Genomic DNA, 21,795 nt, shown 5'->3' on the forward strand with positions numbered 1-21,795 from the left:
ATTATTCACAATAGCCGAGAGATAGATACAACCTAAGTGTCCCTCAACAAACGAATGAATTTTTTTTTAAATAGTGGTATATATATAAAATGGAATCTTATTCAACAATAAGAAAAGAGATTCTCGAATAGACAAATTCATGAAAACAGAAAGTAGAATGGAGACTACCAGGGGCTGGAGGTAGGGAAGAACAGGGAGTTATTGTATAACGTACAGAGTTTCTTTCCTTTTTTTTTTTTTTTTTTTAAAGATTTTATTTATTTATTTGACAGAGAGAAATCACAAGTAAGCAGAGAGGCAGGCAGAGAGAGAGGAGGAAGCAGGCTCCCCGCTGAGCAGAAAGCCCGATGTGGGGCTCGAACCCAGGACCTGGGATCATGACCTGAGCCGAAGGCAGCGGCTTAACCCACTGAGCCACCCAGGCGCCCCACTTTTTTTTTTTTTTTTTAAGATTTTATTTATTTGTCAGAGAGAGAGGTTGAGAGACGGAGAGCACAAGCAGAGGGAGCAGCAGGAAGAGGAAGAAGCAGGCTTCCCGCCGAGCAAGGAGCCAGATGCAGGACTTGATCCCAGGACCCTGCGATCATGACCTGAGCTGAAGGCAGCCACTTAACAACTTGAGTCACCCAGGTGTCACTGAATACAGAATTTCTGTTAGGAATTATGAAAAGTTCTAGAAATAGAGACTGGTAAGGATTATATATAACACTGTGAATGTGCTTAATGACACTGAATTGTATATTTAAAAATGGTTAAAATCATAAATTTTATGTGTACTTCACCATGGGGGGGAACTCCTTCAACTTGGAAAGGAACATCTACAAAAATACCTACAGCTAACACCATATTTAATGGTGACAAACTCAAAACTCTCCTACTAAGATGAGGAACAAGACAAGGAGGTCTCTTTTCACCACTGTTTTTCGGCATCAGAGTAGAAGTCCTAGCTAAAACAATAATACAAGAAAAGAAATCTGGGCCAATACAAACTCACATATTAGCATAACTGAGAGCAAAAGCTAAAACAGTATATTTGCATATTAAATTCCTCTCTTTTTATTTATAAAGGTAAAATGAGAAGTGTCATTTAATATAATTTCTCAATTCCTAAAATGTGTACAATATAATCTTAACAGTTAAGTATCTCCTTGACACTGGTGAGACAGTAAGTTAAACAGGTAAAAATTAATTAGAAAAAAATATTATTTACCTGATTGAAGCTGTTCTAGTTTATCCCTTTTGTGTGAAGCCAAGTCTCCTATAAAACAGATACCACCTTTAGCTAGCAAAGCACTGCCAGCCTGAATGCTAACTGCTCCAGTTCCATACTTATTCCTGGATAGAGTAGGAAAAATTTCAGTAGAGACCGGATGACGTATACCACGGGGCACAAGGTTTATACTAAAATTCAAAAGCCTAGGAAAAAATAAATTACTCATTAATATTATTCAAGGTTTGATTTTCAGAAGTGATAATGTATAACAGCTACGCAATTAAAATTTAGTTTGAGTCAGTGGTTTATGAACATTTTTTTTAGATTTTATTTTTAAGTAATCTCTACATCAAACATGGGGCTCAGACTCAATACCCCAAGATCAAGAGTTGCATGCTCTACTGACTGAGCCAGGCAGGTACCCCTAATGAGCACCTTTTCTAGGGATAAAAATATATATGAGACATGGTCCTTAACTTGGAAAGTTCACAGCCTAGAAAGACATAAACAAAAAACTAAAACACAATGTTTTCATGAGAATATCCATAGGAGAGTATTATTTCTTCCCAGAAGGCAGTCAGAGAAAGCTATAGAGAGATGTCATTTGAACTGGCCTTCCTCCTTATGGATTGCTTTCTTTTGTTTATTCAGAATTTTCACATTTAGGCTTGACAGTAGCCCATAATGACTATCCCTGATGCCTATGTATTGTCGTAACTCTTGATACATCTGTTTTCCAACCTCTTTGCCAATTTCCTCAGCCTCTTCATTTCTCAAATTTAAATTCTAAGAAAGGATTATGATTATCTTAGCTTCCAAAACCTTCCCACAGAAATCATAGCTTGCTGGTGCAATCAACTATGATGAGCTGACACAGACATCTAGTGCAAAAGAGGATGAAGTAGTATTCTTTAAATAAGGATAGGTAGATGCTGTAAAATTTCTAGTTTATATGCCTTCTAAGGAATTTGGATGTTAGTTTGAAGATATATAAAATGGGGGAATGAGATTTAGAAAGAAACTTATGCAAGCCTATAAAGCAGTGGTTTTAAACCCGACCTCACATTAAAATCGCCTGGGGATATTATTAAAATTCCAATATCAAGCCCCACCCCAAACCATTCTAGGGGTGAACCAAAGTCATAAATATTTCTTCTAAAATTCTCCCAAGTGGGGCGCTTGGGTGGGTCAGTTGGTTAAGCATCTGACTCTTGGCTCTGGTCTTAATCTCAGGGTCATGGGCTCAAGCCCTGTGATGGGCTCCAAACAGATATCTGCTCAGTTCAATTTTATATCTAGTTTATACCCAGTTCAATTCATTCTCAACAATGGTGTCAAAACAATTCAATGAGGAAAGGAAAGTCTTTTCAACAAATGGTATGGAAAAACTGTATAAATGCACAGGAAAAAACATTAACTTTGACTCCTACTTCACAACATATACAAAAATTAACATATGATGGATAACAGATCTATGTAAAAGCTAGAACTGTAATGCTTCTAGGAGAAAATATAAAAGAACATCTCCATGACCTTAGAGTAGGTAAAGATTTCCTTCTTTTTTTAGAGATTTTATTTATTTGACAGACAGAGATCACAAGTAGGCAGAGAGGCACGCAGAGAGAGAGGGGGGAAAGCAGGCTCCCTGCTGAGCAGAGAATCCAATGTGGGGCTTGATCCCAGAACCCTGAGATCATGACCTGAGCCGAAGGCAGAGGCTTAACCCACTGAGCCACCCAGGTGCCCATAGGTAAAGATTTCTTAAACAGAACCGAGAAAACATTAAACTTAAATAAACCCAATAAATTCAATAAATTGAATTTCATCAAAACAAAATAGTCTGCTCATCAAAGACATTTTTAAGAAAAAAAAATACTAGCTTTAGACTGAAAGAAAAATTTCATGCTACATATATGTGACAAAGGATATGTATCTAGAACAACCCCTCTTAAAAGTGGGTAAAGGACTTAAGAGACACTTCATAAAAGAAGATATATGAGCAGCCAATATAAAAGAGCTCAGATCATCAGTCATCAGGAAAATGCAAATTATAACCATAATGTGATACCATTTCACATGCACCAGAATGGCTAAATTGAGAAAGACTGACAACAACAGATGTTGGTGATGATAGAAACAACTGGAATCTTACATTGTTAGTAAGAATATAAAATGGTATAACCACTTTGGAAAACTGTTTGACAGTTTCTTATAAAGTTAAATATATATCTACCTAATGACATAGCAATTCTACTCCTAGGTATTTATTCAAGATAATGAAAACACATGTCCATAAAAAGACCTGTATAGGAATGTTTACAGTGGCTTCATTTATAACAGTCAAAACATGCAAAACCCAATGAATGTTCATCACTAGGAGAATGGATAAACAAATTTTGGTACTTTCGTATAATGGAATACTACCCATCAATAAAAACAATGAACTACTAACAAATACAACTGGGTCAATCTCAAAAATGTGTAGAGTAAAAGAGACTAGGCCCAAAAGAATATGCTTTGTATGTATTATATCATTCTATTTTTATGAAGTTCCAGAACAGGAAAATTAACCTACGGTGACAGAAATCACCTGTGGAAATAGGAACTAAGTGAAAGAACTTTCTGAGGTGATGGAAATGTTCTGTATTTTATTTTGGTGCTAGCTATCACAATGTAGGCACTTGTCAAAACTTATTAGGGTATATACTTAAGATCTGATTAATTCACTATATATAAATTTTACCTAAAAAATGAAACAACCCCTCCAAATCTCTCATACCACCCAAAATACCACAGGAAAAGCCAGAGGTTAATGACAAATAGGAAAAGAGACAAAGGCCTTAATTTACAAGAGATACCACAAATCATTTAGGAATAAACAACTTAATAGAAAAGAGGACAATAGAGGTTCATAGAAAAATAATAGAAGTGTTTAGATTGATGCTAAAACTTACTTCCAATTTAAAAAGTGCAAATTAAAATAAAATACCATTTTCCACCCATTCGATGGCTAAATTTAAAAGTTTGATAATACCTAGTGTTGGTGAGGTTGTGAGGAAACAAATACTCCCATGCTCATCAGTGGAAGATTAAATTGGTGCAATCTGTAGCAGTTAGTACCACATTTACATTGCAATTTAATTTTAATTTAAGTTTAGCAAAACATCATCTGTCCAATTAAGCTAAATTTGCATTTTTTAAATTTTAAATTCATTCTACAAATTTGTTTTTGCTTTACAAATGCATCCAAGGTATTAATATAAGAAGTTTATCCCTAGCTTTTGAACATTTAAGTGATTTTAAAAATGGTACTTCCTAGTGGAGAGCCCCAAAATGCTGAATAGAAGTTTATTCCAAAGTTAGGGTGATAGTCCCAAAACAGTAATTTTGATACTTTTTACAGACTTATTTGTATACAGTGCATCGTATTATTTAATGGAATCTTGGAGAAAAATAAGACAATGGCCTGTTGGCTTGCTGGCTCTTGGGGGGGAAGATTATTTTAAAATGAAAGCAAATAAAAAAGTAGAACACTGAAATCGGGAATGAGGGAAAAGGAAGCCTGTGAAGGATGCATTTATTTGTAAAGGTCTGAGTGGGGAAACTGGTGAAATTCTGCGTGGTTAGATTCTCAAAATATTGAAAGCTAATATCCAATTTATCAATTCCTGTTTTTAAAGTTTTGAAATTTATTAATAAAAGTTTATTTAAATATTTATAATGCCCAGTTGAATTCTAAATATTTGTTTTATAATAATGCTCATGGAAAGGATTTATGCAAATCCGTGACCAATTTATACTTTGAAAACATTCGTATCACATATTTTACCTGTCTACAAGTAGAATATCACTTGTTATAATTAAAATATCCAGGCAATCTTTCAGTTCCTTGTTACGGTCACTTGTCTGTACTAGACTCATCAGCAAACAAAGCTTGAGTAAATTGTAAGTCCCAGGTGGAACAATTTGTGATGCAAAGATATTGGCAAGTATTGCTGTAAATTTCCAGCATGAGCTGGAAGTCAAAGAGAGAAGATACCTGAAATTGTCGCTAATTCCTGAGGGAACTGGAAGTAAATATTAACACATATGTTAAAAAGGGTTTTAAAACAAGAAAATGACATTATAGATCTCTAATTCCATTTATCAAAAATATTATCAAATTATAGTTCTTCTAGTAATACCATATTCAAATTCTTATGATGTTAAATTATTTTATATATATATAATATAAATTATATTAAACTATGATTAGAGGTCACTTTGGTCTCTCAATTTTATCCCAGGGAATATAATAAAAGGAAGCAGTTACCCCATGTGTCCACATAGACTGGCTGTGATGGGGGCAAGCAAATCCCTCATTCTTTTCCTTTTAAGACCTAGATGAACAAAGCCAGATTGGCGGGGCTCCTGTATTACAATGTTTGGTTCTATATTTCTATGTTTAAAATAATAACCACCTTTAGTGAAGGCTAAACAGCAGAATGGGAATTATTTGAATGGTGCTGTTTAAAAAGGAAGATTTACTCTCTACTACTTAGAAAGCACTGTACTGTACTATACTGTAACATTCTAGATCTTCCTCATTCCCTTACTCTATCCGGCTCCTAAAAAAAAAAAATTAAAAAAAATGAGTGATTTATTCCAGCTGATCATTAGGAGGAATAGCTGTGCACGCATAACTCAGTCCTTTTCTCCTTCCTCTTGGGGGCTGCCATCACAGATCAATGATTTTTTCTATTCATCCAAGCCCATGGACCAAGGGAGACCTACTTTAGTGTAGCTCCTGCCACATTTGGGTGGTTAAATCTGCCTAATTCTATAGTGCAGCATGAGAAAGCACACTTTTTCACCTACATATAAGTCATGTTCTGCTACCAAATCAATAAATCGGGAAACACTTCACAGCAAAAAATATGTCAAATATCATTAAAATATCTATTGCTCATTTGTGCTTCTTTTCTTCAATACTTTTATTCTTTTAAGAAGCTTTTCTCTTCAAGACAAGCAGAGGTATCTAGAATCCACCTGCATTTAAATTCAACTTGGTCCTCTATTATTGCGGATGGTTATCTAGTGATTAAAAAAAATCTAACTTTATTCAAGATTTAACTAATCTTTCCTACTTTAATTATTTGTGTGGCAAGTTAAGACTAGGTCTGCTCTCTACTTTTACTTCAAGCCTATTTATGTTTGAGTTGTTAAAGGAAATTATCAGTAACAAAGGTATATTTTGGCCCCCATCTGCCTTTCTCTGTTATCTTATTCTTGATTGGTTCAGCTCAGATGAGGAAAAGGATGCTATTGTATTGGGTTTTTTTCTCAGACCACAAGTTGCTTAACATTGCTTTAGTTAGAAAATAAAAAGTTGGGTAGAAAAATCTTTTCATGAATGACTAACTCTTGGCATTTGGACACAATTTTCTCATTGTTAATTATGAAAAAATCAAAATAAAGTTTAGGCAAAAAAAGGAGTCCTTCCTGTGGGCAAGGTTCTATGTTATCACATTTTATTTCTTTCATAGCATTTATTATCTGAAACTGTCTTATTGATTAGTTTATAGGTTTACTGACTGTCTCCCATATGATTTAAGAGTAGGAACCTTGATTATCCTGACTATAACTATACACCTAGTTCTTAGAAGAGTGCCCAGCAATAGTTATTTCCTGAGCAAATACTTATTTCCTGAACACATGGACTTAAATTTAAATATTTGTTAATATATGATACTAACAATTTCCTTACCTTTTGGGTTGCAAGAAATGATACTATTTGCCTCTATACAAACAGCAGTTTGTGAAGTTTTTACACAGGTTGGAATTCCAATAATTTTATACTCATTTCCTATATTCATTTTACTCACTGATTCATCTAAGATGATTAAACACAAAAGAAAATATGTATTCACTAAATGAAACTTGTACATGTTTGTATGGTTCAAATACCTAAAGGTAGTAAGAATTTAGTACTTAAGTGAGTTGTAAAGCATTTACTTTTGTGTGTAATCTCTACATAGAGTAACACTGATAATGTAAATTGAGGCAATTTCATTGCTGGTAAATTTTGATATTTATAGGCAATGATGAATTAATTTTAAGAAGCAACAAGACAGTCTCCTCTAAGACAAAGGAAAAACAGGATCAACCTATTTAAAATGAAATGTCTTTGCATTAAATGATAAAAAACATTAATAAAAAATGACCTTATAAATAATAATTTGAGAAGAAAATAATTTTAAAAGGTATTGTCACTACCTATAATATAGGCAGGTATTTTTACATTTATTATCTAATTGAAAACTGTTAGATATTGCTATTCCTGCTTTGTATATGAAGAAACTGAGAAGTTAAGCAAATTGTACAAGGCTAAACAGTACATAGCAGAACTGAAATTCACATCTAGATATGGCAATCTCCAAAGTCTACCTTCTTGCAGTATGCTAGGTTTCCCTTCTCACATCTACAGACTGGGCAATGCTTTTGCACAAATTCAAAATTGGTTGATTGATTGTTTTCAGTGGTCTCCATGCCCAGCATGGAGCCCAATGAGGTGCTTAAGCCTCACGACCCCAAGATTAAGAGCTGAGCTAAAATCAGGAGTTGGATGCTTAATCAACTAATCCACCCAGGCACCCCCCCAAAATTATGTTTACAAACATACACTAAAAATCTTGATCCTCAATTACACAGTTAGAAGCTGGTTGGTTGTAAAACTATGAAAGAAAGGCTTAAAAGGAGGGACAGGATTAGCATTCTCCATGAAGAAGATCAAAAAGTGATCTTAATCATTTTTTTCCTTCTCTCTCTGGCCTTTTTTTTTTTTTTTTTTTAATAAAGATTTCACGTATTTGTCAGAGAGAGTGTGTACAAGCAGGGGAAACAGCAGCCAGAGGAAGAAGCAAGGTCCCCACTGAGCAAGGAGCTTGATGCAGGACTCCATCCCAGACCCTGGGATCATGACCTGAGCTGATGACAGACACTTAACTGACTGAGCCACCCAGGACCCCCTCCTTTTTTTTTTTTTTTTTTTTGGCTCCACAGAGCTTATTGGTATACCCTGTAGACTGGAAGGGAAGAATTGGGCGCAAGAATTGAGAAAATAAAAACTACAAACCAGTCAGCTGATCAAACAAACTAACAAAAACAATTAACTGAAGGATACAGAACGAATTACGAGGAGAAAATAAAAGCAAATTGTTTTTCAACTGTTCCATGGAATTACAGAGTTTGGCAAATGTATCTCGAGGTCAAGGAAAGGTCAAGAAAAAGGTAAGGAAGCTGGGAAGTCTGGTTATTTCTTCTAATGTCAATCCCAAAAGGCCTGTTTTTTTTAAATTAATCTTTAAAATTCATTTAGGTTCTATATAAGAGTTTATCTGAAGAAAGGGTTTTCTACCAAAATAAGAGTTGGATAGCCACTTATCTTTCTATATTATCAGGTTTGTATGTAGTATATAATAGAATTAAGTAATTAAAAAGATAGACTTTGAGGCTGGAATGCCTGAATTTGAATGATGGCTGTACTACATACTAGCTTGTGACTTTGGACAAATTACTTCTCTGGGCCTCAGTTTCCAAATTGTAAAATTGAGATAACAATAGAACTTACTTGATGCAGTTGTGCCTAAATGAGTTAATATATGTAAAAGTGACTGGCACACAGTAACTGCTATATAAAATGACATATTATCGGGGCACCTGGGTGGCTTAGTGGTTGAGCCTCTGCCTGCGCCTCAGGTCATGATCTCAGGGTCCTGGGATTCAGCCCTGCATCAGGCTCTCTGCTCAGCGGGGAGCCTGCTTCCACCTCTCTCTCCTCTGCGTGCCTCTCTGCCTACTTGTGATCTCTGTCAAATAAATAAAAAAAACTTTTAAAAAATGACCTATTATCATCTCAGCTTACATGCCTGCCTCATCCTTGTCAGGCCACAGTGGAGAGTTCTTGTTTGATTTCTGTTTCCCTAAATCTTGAGTTTCCTATACATGGTTGACATCCAAGTTCTCTACCTTCTAAACAGTTTAATTCCTCCAATTTCAGCCCAAGAAAAGAGCCTGAGCCCCACCCTCATTTCACAGTTCTGGCTTTTCAATGAAGACTCACTCTTCCCTGGGTAATTAATACCGATAATGATTTCCTCCATGCAGACTCCTGCCCGCTCACAGGTCTTTACTCATGCAGTTCTCAACAGTTAATCATATGTCACAGCTCATTCAATTTTAGCAAATATTTATTGAGGTTTTACTATGTGCAGTAAAAAAACTAAGTCCTTATCTTCATGAAGTTTACATTATAAAATAATCCCACGGGTGCCTGAGTGGCTCAATCAGTTAAGTGGTTGAAACTCTTGGTTTCTGCTCAGGTCCTGATCTCCCTGTTGGGGACACTGAGCTCCGTATCAGTCTCCTAGCTCAGTGGGGAGTCAGCTTCCCCTCTGCCCCTGCCCCTGCTCACAAACTCTCTCTCTCTTTCAATAAATAAATAAATCTTTAAAAAATAAATAAAATAACTCCAATGTTTACGTAAAACACAACATAAAATGATGGGAGAACATTACCATAAATAATTTTGTCCCTGAAACTTAGCACAGTGCTTGGGACATAGCAGGCACTAATATTAAGTGAATGATGTATGACTCAATGAATAACTGATACATTAGTTAAATATGACTCTTTAAGACAGTCAAATAAGACCTATGATTCTAAGCTATAGAAGTACCATTAATACTATATAGCTATAAACAAGTCAATTACATATTTTATATATTTTACAGCTATTTGTTTTTAGTTCACACAAACTTACTTACCTCTTAGAAAAAATTGTAAGAGACTGAAACCTAAATGGCTGGTTCTTAGAATATCCTCGAAAAGCATGAAGTGCCTTTGCTGTGATTATTTCAACTATCTGTTTATCTTAAGGCAATAGCAAAAAAACAATTAGTTATTTGATATACATTCAATCTAATTTCCACATTAAGATATTAAATACTATTTTAAAATTTATAATTACAAAATATGAATGCATTTTTACCACCAAGTACTCTAAATTTTCTGTCTTCTTGAAGTGAAGATGAACATAGATTACCACAAAAGTCATTTCTTACTTGTGCAGATTCTGTAGCACCAGGCACATGCACTCTTATATACTGAAATCCTGAAGAAAACAGAGGTAAGCTAAATTTGCTTTGGATTTAGCTACCCATTTCAATCCTTTAAAATTATTCTAATTCAAGGTATAATTAATTCACTTTTGCATGTGGGTTCAGAGCAGTCAATTAACATTTATTGCATGGCTATTTCTTGCCAGACACTATGTTAAGGCACTCTTTTTGTTTTTCTTTAAGATTTTATTTATTTATTTGATAGAGACACAGTGAGAAAGGGAATACAAGCAGAGGGAGTGGGAGAGGGAGAAGCAGGCTCCCAACTGAGCAGGGAGCCCGATGTGGTGCTGCTCTCGATCCCAGGACCCTGGATCATGACCTGAGCCAAAGGCAGACACTTAATGACTGAGCCACCAGGAGCCCCAAGGCACTCTTGATATAGATCCTTAAACAGAGTTTCAAAAGGCAGCAATAAGAAACAGATAATTTCAATATATGGTATTCATTTAGAGGGTTCAGAGAGAAGAGAGGAGGCATGACATCCAACCCAATGAGAAGTGGAGATGAATAGAAAAGATGTCCTGAGAAGTACTGAACTGAAGATAAGCCAAAGGTTTGAGAGAGTACATTATAGGGAGAGGAAACAGCACGAACAGTCATGGAACAGTGTATGAGAAGAAGCACTTCAAAAATCCAAGAGCCCCTCTTATATTGTGGGAGAGAGAAGGGAAAGAAAAGAATGCACCTGAGGATTATGCAAAGTAAACTTGTATACATGAAACATCAAGTTTTATTCCATTCTTTCTACTCCATGTTTCATAAAACTAATGGTAAACATGATTTAGGATTAAACAATAAATTGTTTTACATTTTTATATCTACCTTTTGAAAGAGGGCATGCTTCATCTGAACAAAGAAATCTTGCACCTTGTGTATACTTGGTTACAGTTGTCATTGCAATCACAATTCCTTGCATCATATAAAATCTTTGAGATGCATAATCAAGTGGAAACTCACAAAGATCAAGAATATAACTTCGCAGAGGAGGTAAATGTGTTAACTTCAGCACTATATTAATCTAATAGAAATGTAAAAATAGTATTAAAAATTACAGATTCATTTGGACTTGCATTACACTATAGTAAGTATATTTGTAGAGTAAATCAGGTAAATAATTTGTTAGTGTTATCAGGAATCAAAATTTAAGCATACGACAAAAGATTTAAATATAAAATTAAAGATGCAAACCCCTATATCTTATATTTTAATTGCAAATATTATTATGAACTAAGAATTTTTCCTTAAAAGCGCAATTTCCTGGTTATATCCACTGAAAAGACCTATAAAACAATGAGGATCCAATAGCAATGAACCCTTCCAGTACCCAGATTGTGATTTCTTAAATATTATTTCTCACCAAAAAGAACCAAGGCTGCTTAAGGGAAATGGCTGACTACAGGTCTAGGAAGGAAAATACAGACCTGCTGCCCCACTTTGTGCCAGAAATCAAGGTAGCTACAAAAACTAAAACATGGGATGTGTCAAAAGGACATAAACACAAACCTTATGGGACTCCCAATGGACCAAAAGCACAATAACATACATCAAAAAGAATGACAAAGATTCATTGAAATATATTGTATATATTTTTAAATTCATGAGTTCCTCAAAAAAAAAAAAAAAAAGGATAAATGAAACCAAAAAATGTATTGGTCATCATTGGAGGCTCTCAGATTTCAGTTCATTATTCTCTGAAAATTTATAAATGGAAAGAATCAACCATTTACTCTGCCCTTCAGGTACAAACTGTATTTTAGGGTAACCAAATAGCTGATGAGAGAAAACTCCTGTTATAGAACAATTTCAGTTAATAAATTCAAAAGGTTGCTGAAATTAGAAAAATCACAATTTTACAACTTCTAATGAAATAATAGATTCTACGTAATGGTCATCAATGGCTGCAAAAACTATTAGGTGAAAGTTGATGGGAGAGTGTATATTGAAGAGGTCAGACTGGCATTACCAGAACCCACTGATCAATTGTACGGTTACTAAAAGTGGAAAACAGTTTATTTCTCCTAATGCAGTGCAGTATGAAATACATGACAATAAGTATGATGTATTCTTGTCAAAATGAGTTGAATCTGAATTTAAGCAAGTTTTTAGAGCCAATTCTATTTCCCAGAAATATGGCATATGGAAGAATAAGTTAAATACCATAAGAACAAAATGAGACAAATCCAAACATTGTACAGGACATTAACTAGTTCTTCAAAAACTTAGTGGTATAAAAGAAAGAGGGAGGAAACTGCTCTAGATTAAAAGAGGTTTAATGAGATACAATAACCAATTATAATATATAAACCTTGTTTTGATCCTGATTTGAACAAATCAATTGTGAAATGCTCTTGAGAGCCCAAATAGGCACATTTAAATATGGATTGGGTATTAGAGGATACCAAAAATTGTTATTTTGTAAAGGGTCATAATGGCATTGTGGTTGTGTAAGAAAAATGGCCACAACTTTTAGAGGTTGATACTAAAGGATGTAGTAGTGACATTAAGATGTCTGGGATTTGTCTTAAAATATTTTGGTAAAAAATGGATGATGCAGGTAATGGCAAAATATTATAAACTATTAGATCTGAATGATACATATTCTCTTTATTTTGGGGTATGTTTAGAATGTTTTATTATAAAAATGTTCACTGTTACAAATGATAATACAGGAAGTAAAGATGTGTATTTAAGATATTCTATTGAACTTTGAAAAAAATGTAGTATCTTTTTTTTTTTTTTAACATTTTATTTATTTGAGAGAGAGAGACAGTGAGAGAGAGCATGAGCGAGGAGAAGGTCAGAGGGAGAAGCAGACTCCCCGTGGAGCTGGGAGCCTGATGCGGGACTCGATCCCGGGACTCCAGGATCATGACCCGAGCCGAAGGCAGTCACTTAACCAACTGAGCCACCCAGGAGCCCCGAAAAAATGTAGTATCTTTTTAAATAAAAACATGAATAAAAAAAGATTTATTTACAAGTAATCTTCAAAGCTTTTTATCCTAGTTTTCTTGTTAAATTTAAGTAAAACTTACTTGAGTTTCAGTCTGTAATTGTCCAATTAATGAGAGAGTCTTAACAGCAGTAAAACAGACCTGTGATTTCAAACAAACAAAGTTACCAAAAATTCCATGTGGCATGAAATTATTTTTCTTTAACTTACTGATTGAAAAACTTGAGCAGCTTTTAAAGGCTCGTGTAAAATATGATTTCCAAGTTCAGCATCCAATTCAACAATATCAGAGGGATTTACTAAAATATTAAATCGATAGACAGCATAACTTTGTTTTGAATCTGTAAAAATACACAAATACAAAAATGAGTATAGTAACATGTAGGAATTTATTTTAAAGTTTCCAAAATATAAAGTCACCTTTGCTGAACATACCATTGAAGTATTTGCAATCATCTATAAACTTTTGGAGGCCTCCACTTCTGTCAAGGTAGATAAGGGCTGCCTCTTTCATTTTCAAATTTGACATATTCTCCTAGTTAATGATTCTTCTCTATTACTAATTGGTTAAACCACAGTTGCTGGTAAAGACTACAGATGGCGAAACACACAAAAAAGATGAGAATACCTGGAAATAAAATAAAATTAGAATTTACACTTCACAATCTCTAATAAAACCTTACAAACTGTTCAACTTAAAATTGAGAGTGAAATGAAATGAAGTAAAATTTCCAACTTAAGTTCCTACCCAAAAGGAAACAAAACTTTTTTTTTTTTTCCAAATAACATTTTTTATCAATAGTAGGTCAGCAGATTCTCCACAAGATTGCAAATCTAAGAACAGGAGCCTCAACTGTCTCTTTACAGAGTAGGTGTTTCCAAAAAATGCTTGTTGAAATAATATTACATCATGAGGTCCCCTTGCAGGGTTGCTTAAAAAATTAAAGTGGTAAAAGTTGTTTCAAAAATTCAAAGTTAAATGTAGTTGACCTAAAAAATCTGAAAACTTAGTTTTAGCTACAGCTTTTCCTAGTTGCTGTGGGGGAATCACCTAACCTCTCTTGGCTCAGTTATCTTCATCTGTAGAAAACAAAGGGGTTGTATTAGATGATAAAGCCTCTTCTGGCTTTAAATCTTCTATTAGTGACCAGCATAAAACATTAAACCCTGGTAATGAGAACAGAATATGCAAAAGTCATTTAAAGGGACGGCTAGGTGGCTCAGTCGGTTAAGCATCTGACTTCAGCTCGGGTCACGTTCTCAGGATCCTGAGATTGAATGCCACATCAGGCTCCCTGCTCAGCGGGGAACCTGCTTCTCCCTCTCCCTCTGTCTACTGCTCTGCCTACTTGTGCTCCCCCGCTGACAAATAAATACATAAAATCTTTTATAAAAAGTTCTTCATTTAAAGACAGCCAACAGTAATTGGAAACAATATATATCAATAATTGTATTAGGTGTTAAGGATGAAATGATTAAAACTGGATCTTGCCTTCAAGGATCTGCCAATTTAGAGAACTCAGAAATGATAACCATCACATTATTCATTATCAAATATTATTGGACATTTACTATTTGTCGGATATCAGACTGTCCTAGACAATGGGGATACAAAGATAAATAAAATATGATTTCTATTGTTCACAAAGAGTACAGTGAGGGTTGAGAAATACGTAAAAAACTTACAATTTACTTGCTATAAAAATATTAATGTACTGGGGTGTCTGGGTGGCTCTGTGGGTTAAGTCTCTGTATTCAGCTCAGATCATGGTCTCAGGGTCCTGGGATTGAGCCCCACATCGGGCCTCTCTGCTCAGCAGGGAGCCTGCTTCCTCCCTCTCTCTCTGCCTGCCTCTCTGCCTACTTGTGATCTCTGCCTGCCAAATAAATAAATATTTATTTGGCAGGCAGAGAGAGAGGCAGGAAGCAGGCTCCCTGCTGAGCAGGAAGCCCGCCGGGGGGCTCGATCCCAGGACCCTGGGATCATGACCTGAGCCGAAGGCAGTGGCTTTAACCCACTGAGCCACCCAGGCGCCCCTAAATAAATAAGATCTTAAAAAATATTAACGTACTAAGGTGCACAAAAGGAACAGGATATATTAAATAGTTCACAAAATGACATCATCCTTGTGTTGGGTCATAATATTTTCTATTGTTTTAAGACATTCTGACTTAATACAATGGGTCAAGAGAAAAAGCAATGAATTCTACTTTAAAGGTGATATTTGATAAAGATTTCACTAACTGGAAGAGATGAAAAGACAGGAGGATTTTTCCAAAGATAGGGTAACCCCTTGTTACCCCAATTTTCAGACCTACACTATTGAATCCATGTGCTTACTACTTTGTATTCAGGCTACTTTCCAAATAAAAGTTAACTGAGACTGTTCTTTTGCTATTACACAGGAGGGAAAGTTCAGAGTTTTTCAGTGGTCATAGTACAATGATCTTAAAGTGTATTTTGTGTTCAGGACATCTGTGCTTCATTTGAATGTAAGTTTTCTGGGGCTGAATGAAGGGAGGCTATTGGTAATCAAATGGGTCAGTCTCAATCAGATTATTAATGTGTTTGAAGTCCATGATGATTATATAGATAGACAAAGAAAAGCCATCAGAGGTTTTAACAAGGGGGACACCTGGGTGGCTCAGTCGGTTAAATGTCTGCCTTAGTTGGGCTCACATCCTGATCTCAGCATTCTAGAATCCAGTCCCATGTCGGGTTCCCTGCACAGCTGGAATGAAATGAGGGAGAGCCGACGGATTCTAGATTTTTAAAGTTTTCATGCTGGACATGGTGACCAAACTGTAAATGTGTTCAGGATGGCAGTGTGTGGATGATGATGCTCTAATGGAAGTATGGAACTCCGGAGAAGCGTAGGAAAATCATGTAAAGTTCACTTGTGAGACCGTAACTCCGATGGGCTCTTGGAGTCCAGCAGAGAGAGAAAGAGAGAGAGAGAGAGAAAGAAAGAGAGAAAAAGAAAGAGAGAAATAAAGAGAGAGAGAGAGAGAGACAGAAAGAAAAGATAGGGAGAGAGAGAAAGAAAAGAAAAGAAAGAAAGAAAGAGATAAAGAGAGAGAAAGAAAAGAAACGAAAAGTAAAGGCGGCGAGAGATAAAGCTCCAGAGTACCTATGTAAAACAGAGGTCCTGGGAGTAGATTCACTTTTGAGAAAGGGAAAGGGGAGTCACGACATGGAAGCCTGTGGAAAGGCATTAAATAAGAGAACGGGGATAAAATTCTACAAGTGTTTCCATACTCTAAAGAATTCAAGTGTGTTGGTTCACTTGGAACAGGCGCGAGTCGCGTCTTCTCACCCTGTTGCAGTAAAACACCTCACAAACAAATCGGATAAGAGCGAATCTGACCTCACACCCTGGGATCTAGAACGTCTTCCACCGCGCCATCCGCAGCCTCTGCGACCCGGAACCCCGACCCACCGAAGCCTGCCAAGGGAGCGCTCTCTTCAGACCAACACCCAAGGAGCACTCCCACGCATGCGCACACCTTGCACCGTTGGTGGCGCGCAGGCTGCCGGGACCCCGCCCCACCCCTCGTCAGGGAGGGTACCCAGACTCTTCCTCCTCCCTCTTTAAATCAACGTTGCACCTTCACTGTAAGGCAAAGAAGAGGGACAAGAATAGAAACAAATCTTTGTTTTTTGTTGTTTTCATAGGCAAAGTGTCTCCTTGGTTTTTGTTTTTATTTTATTTGAAAACTCTCCTGCTGGGAAGGCAAAATGGTGTAATCAAGCAGGAAAACATTTTGGACTACTTCAAAGGTGGAGTTACTTTATGATCCAGCAAGTCCATGCCACACATTATCTATTATACATATATAATGAGGGGATTTAAAACATGTTCAAATTGGTCTGGCAGTGTCTGGCCGTGTTTTCTCACAAGACTTTCAGAATCAGGCGATTCCTGGCCAAGAAACAAAAGCAGAATCGTCCCATTCCCCAGTGGATTCGGATGAAAACGTAATAATATCAGGTACAACTCCAAGAGGAGGCACTGGAGAAGAAAGGAGCTGGGTGTATAAGGCATCACACATCATGGGAAGACACACCTAATTGGCACCACATACTTAAACTACGTGAAGATCCTGTGTTCTATCCTATCACTCTGTAGACATCCTTCCTACCTGGCCAATAGATAGGTTTTATCAGGGAAATGATTTTTCTGTTACTATGCCTCTGCACCAGTAGGTTGGTTCAGTAATAAATGCGAGAACTTCCGGCTTAAAAAAAAAAAAAACAAACAAAAACCTCAAACAAAAAACCGTATGTTCACAGAAAAACTTATACATGAATGTTCATAGCCAAAAAGCGGAACCAACTGATAAACAGAAAAATAAAATGTGGTATATCCCTACAATGGAATGTTATTTGGCCTTAAAAAAGAATGGGGTACTAATACATGCTTCGACATGGATGAGCCTTGAAAACACTATGCAAAGTGAAAGAAGCCAGACATAAAAGACCATATTGTATGATTCCATTTATAGGAAATGCCTAAAACAGGCAAATCTGTACAGAAAGTAGATTAGTTACTTGGACTTGAGGGGAAATGGAGAATGACTAATAATGGGTATAGGGTTTTTTTTTTTTAATCTTTTTTTTTTTTTTAAAGATTTTATTTATTTATTTGACAGAGAGAGATCACAAGCAGATGGAGAGGCAGGCAGAGAGAGAGAGAGAGGGAAGCAGGATCTCTGCCGAGCAGAGAACCCGATGCGGGACTCGATCCCAGGACCCTGAGATCATGACCTGAGCCGAAGGCAGCGGCTTAACCCACTGAGCCACCCAGGCGCCCGGTTTTGTTTTTTTTTTAAACTGTGGTAAAATATATACAACAGAGCCACCTTTTAAATGTTTACCATTGCTAAAATTATACTCAAACAGTGTCTGTTGGATCTCTCTGTAAATATCCTAAGTTCAAAAATTATTCTGGCATATAAAAATTTTGAATGGAGATACTGCTTCCAGTCTCTATCTACATCATTTAGCATCTCACCCCCAGTTATGCCCAAGACTTGTCAATTTTAGTGTGTACTATGATGTAACAATGGCTGGGAAGCTCTTCACTGTACCATACACAATAAAATAAGAGATAACATGAAGAATGTTAGGGATTCTTCATTTAGACCTTTGAATTTATTTTGGAAATAGCCACAAAATGGTTCAACTATTCAAAGGGCACACATTTTTTTTTCTAAAGATTATTATTTTTTTTTAAGATTTTATTTATTTATTTGACAGAGAGAAATCACAAGTAAGCAGAGAGGCAGGCAGAGAGAGAGGAGGAAGCAGGCTCCCCGCTGAGCAGAAAGCCAGATGTGGGGCTCGAACCCAGGACCTGGGATCATGACCCGAGCCGAAGGCAGCGGCCCAACCCACTGAGCCACCCAGGCGCCCCCACATTATTATTTTTTTTTTTTTTCTAAAAGACAGCATGCTCTGAAAGAAAAAATAAACTTGAAACTTGGAAAATGTTTATTCCCTGAATAATATGTAAGCCTCTGATAATCTAGATAATCTTATTTTTATGTTTGTCCAAAGTTTTATACATTTATCCCTCACATACACAAATAATTCATTTTGTAATGACTTTTATAAACCATCACCAATTTAAAATAATGACAGGAATTAGATGCTTATTAATCTTTTAGCTAGTTTTATTATACTATAAGATTTGTATTTCTTGTGATCCAACAAACATCAGCATAATATTTAAATTTGTCCTTAAAAATATACAATATTGCACTTTAATTTTTGGCAGTTTAATTAAGGAATGACTGAGTAAAAAAAATCATACAAGAAACTACAGTTTTTATTTTGCTTTATAATAAGCAAAGAACTTTGTGTAAAAGCAGAACTTATAGTAGTGCCAAATAAACCAAATATTTACAGTGTTGCTATTAAAGTCTTACCTCTGAAGGAAGATTCAGTGTATTGGATGCAAATATTATTAATCTAACAAAATCACACTCCCCTTCTCCCATTTTGCTGAACATTTTTAAGCCAAAGGCTATTGGTGTAAAATGCTTTTGTGATTTCTTTCTCAAGAGAAAATACATGGAAAGAATGCTTGTTCCTGAAGCATATAAACTTGGTCCTTAAACTTTCACAATGTTTCCTACAGGACTTGAAAAGTCTCTAAGAAGCAGAATACCAAGACAAACATTATTTTTTAGTTTTTCTGTATTCTCTTTTATAATGACAAGTACATAGTTTGTTTTTAGTATGATTTTAAGGTCAGTTTCCTGTACTTTTTCTAGGACAATAAAGATACTGACATTGCATCTGCCTGATTTTTAACTTTTATTACATTGCTGTGAAATACATATTAATACTGACCAAGAATTTGCTATTCTATTTTTTAATCCCCAATTAGGTAAAAACTCTGAGAAGGCTCAATATTTTTCACTCATTAACCAATTAGAAAGACAGTTTTGAACAGCTGTTTGCAAAAGCAAATGCCAAGATTCAGGACTACTTAACAACATAAAGACCAGAATGAACATAAATAGAATGTATTTGTAATATAAATACATGACACAGAGACATTCATTTTTGGCACCACCTAAAAAAAAATCCAGTAGTTTTTTATTACTCTTCAGATCTTTGGAAATACTCTAAACTTTCTATTAAGCCTTTACTTTTCTTCCAGAGAAAAAATAATTCACAAATTTGAATTGGTATTTCAAAAGCAATGGATCTCCTTTGTTATTTCTTAATTTGATCTGCAGAATGAACACTTACTCAAAGTGTTAACTCACAGCCCATGTGTTAACGATGCTTTTACGTTTTAATCCTACCAAGAACTGATTATGTCAAACAATGACTTATCATGGAAAGATGTGGTTTCTACTTAAACAACCACATACCAATTGCATAGTTCTGATCTGAGAACAAAGGTCAAAAGTAGAGAGAAAGGCATTAATGTATGTTAACCAAACTGAAAAAGGCTGTCGAAAAAGAGTCTGTCTTGGGTAGATGTTAGTGTAAACTCAGGGGGGGGAAACAGTCATTAGCAAAAAGTTTTTTTAAAAATAGGTTAATGCTGAGAACAATAGCTTTTAAAATTTCAGTTTAAAAATAAGCTTAATAAACAATAATACAAATTTTAATTCGAAACTTAGCTCTTTGAAATGCCCTATTTTCTTGCATACAGCAGAAAATACATTTTTCATAGTTTTTAACATTACATGTAAAAATGAGGCACTAGTTAAACATATTTGAATATATTCACACAAAGAAGAGTTTCAGTCTCAATGCTCAATGGTTTCTGGATGGCAAACTGTTCACAAAAATAAATCTTCTGAAGGAGGTGCGTAAGAGAAACCAACGAAGGCATCATCTGCTTCCAGCACACTGGCGTTCACTATAGAATAGTCAGAAGACACACACACAGAATATGGAACTGTTTCTTCTGTAAACGCTGCATCGAAGTTCCTGATATCATCTGGTCCTGCCTAAAACATCAAAAGCATGTTATTACCTTAGCTTGCTTTTCATTAATTTAGTCTTTCCTTAAAAACCCTTCAAGAATGTATATATTTATTCCTGGCAAGTTTAGATGTCTTCCTACTTCACAATTTCTTTGGAACAATTTCTGCTTTTCCTTTCCAGAGTTTACCATCCTTCCAGCAAAGTTCTTATTGGAAGTGGGGGGAGACAAGGGTGAGGAAGGCTAGCATAACAGAAGCTTGACCTATGTTAATTTGAACCTCAGGCCTTGCAACTGACCCCCTTTCTCTCTATCCAGCACGATCTTTAAGTTTAGAAAAGGAGCCCGGGGCACCTGGGTGGCTCAGTGTGTTAAGCCTCTGCCTTCAGCTCAGGTCATGATCTCAGGGTCCTGGGATCGAGCCCCATATCAGGCTCTCTGCTCAGCAGGAGTCTGCCTGCCTCTCTGCCTACTTGTGATCTCTGTCAAATAAATAAATAAAATCTAGGAAAAAAAAAAAGAAAGAAAAGGAGCCCAGGTAAGTTTTCAGGATGGCACTTTTCACTTGAGTTCCATAAAATGCTTGCCCATCCAGTTTTTGTACTCTGGGCAGGTAAAGCCTTTTGAGGAGAAAATGAAGGGGTTGCAAACAACACTGTGCTACAGAGGTCATTAAGCCTTTGGCTAGGACACCTTAGCTGTAGAGACCTAAAGAAGCCAGAAAGCTGGGAAGTAAAGCCTGGCAGCTGCTTGATGGAAGCGGTTCTTCTTCATCCTCTTTTACAAATCTGATACAAGCTAACGGATTCTTCCCTTCCGATGTATTCCCAGATAAAAACTGAGAGAGAAATTCAGGTGACTCACTCTTAGAACTCATCCCTAAATCTCTAGGTTCTCTGTGCGCTAAGGGGGAGGGAATTCTTAGCATGTCTAGGTCATCAAGTCTAACTGAGGTGAACAGACAAGGATTCAGAGCAGATATTCTAAGCCAAGGATACAGCTAGCCTGGTAAGCTACAAA

The 21,795-nt window shown here is 35.9% G+C and overlaps 2 protein-coding genes and 1 pseudogene across 8 annotated transcripts in view; 1 reads left to right on the forward strand and 2 right to left on the reverse strand.

Annotated features, from left to right (window-relative positions):
- MCMDC2 (minichromosome maintenance domain containing 2) overlaps positions 1–16,801 on the reverse strand; it is a 33,324-nt gene extending 16,523 nt beyond the window's left edge. The window contains 10 exon segments of the mRNA XM_047728720.1: positions 1,211–1,416; positions 5,043–5,280; positions 6,960–7,085; positions 10,010–10,123; positions 10,242–10,364; positions 11,197–11,392; positions 13,407–13,466; positions 13,535–13,665; positions 13,760–13,952; positions 16,693–16,801. Of these exon segments, the coding sequence (XP_047584676.1) occupies positions 1,211–1,416; positions 5,043–5,280; positions 6,960–7,085; positions 10,010–10,123; positions 10,242–10,364; positions 11,197–11,392; positions 13,407–13,466; positions 13,535–13,665; positions 13,760–13,853 (1,288 nt within the window). The 5' untranslated portion in view covers positions 13,854–13,952; positions 16,693–16,801.
- A 379-nt stretch (positions 16,802–17,180) lies between these two features.
- Positions 17,181–17,611, forward strand: LOC125099260 (60S ribosomal protein L39-like; annotated as a pseudogene).
- A 1,382-nt stretch (positions 17,612–18,993) lies between these two features.
- Positions 18,994–21,795, reverse strand: part of SGK3 (serum/glucocorticoid regulated kinase family member 3) — a 153,499-nt gene continuing 150,697 nt past the window's right edge. For all 7 annotated transcript variants that reach the window (XM_047723588.1, XM_047723587.1, XM_047723589.1 and 4 more), the window contains one exon: positions 18,994–20,800. In XM_047723588.1, the coding sequence (XP_047579544.1) occupies positions 20,630–20,800 (171 nt within the window). In that variant the 3' untranslated portion in view covers positions 18,994–20,629. The remainder of the gene's footprint in view (positions 20,801–21,795) is intronic.

Source organism: Lutra lutra, chromosome 4 (genome assembly GCF_902655055.1).
Source record: "Lutra lutra chromosome 4, mLutLut1.2, whole genome shotgun sequence".
Classification (NCBI taxonomy): domain Eukaryota; kingdom Metazoa; phylum Chordata; class Mammalia; order Carnivora; family Mustelidae; genus Lutra; species Lutra lutra.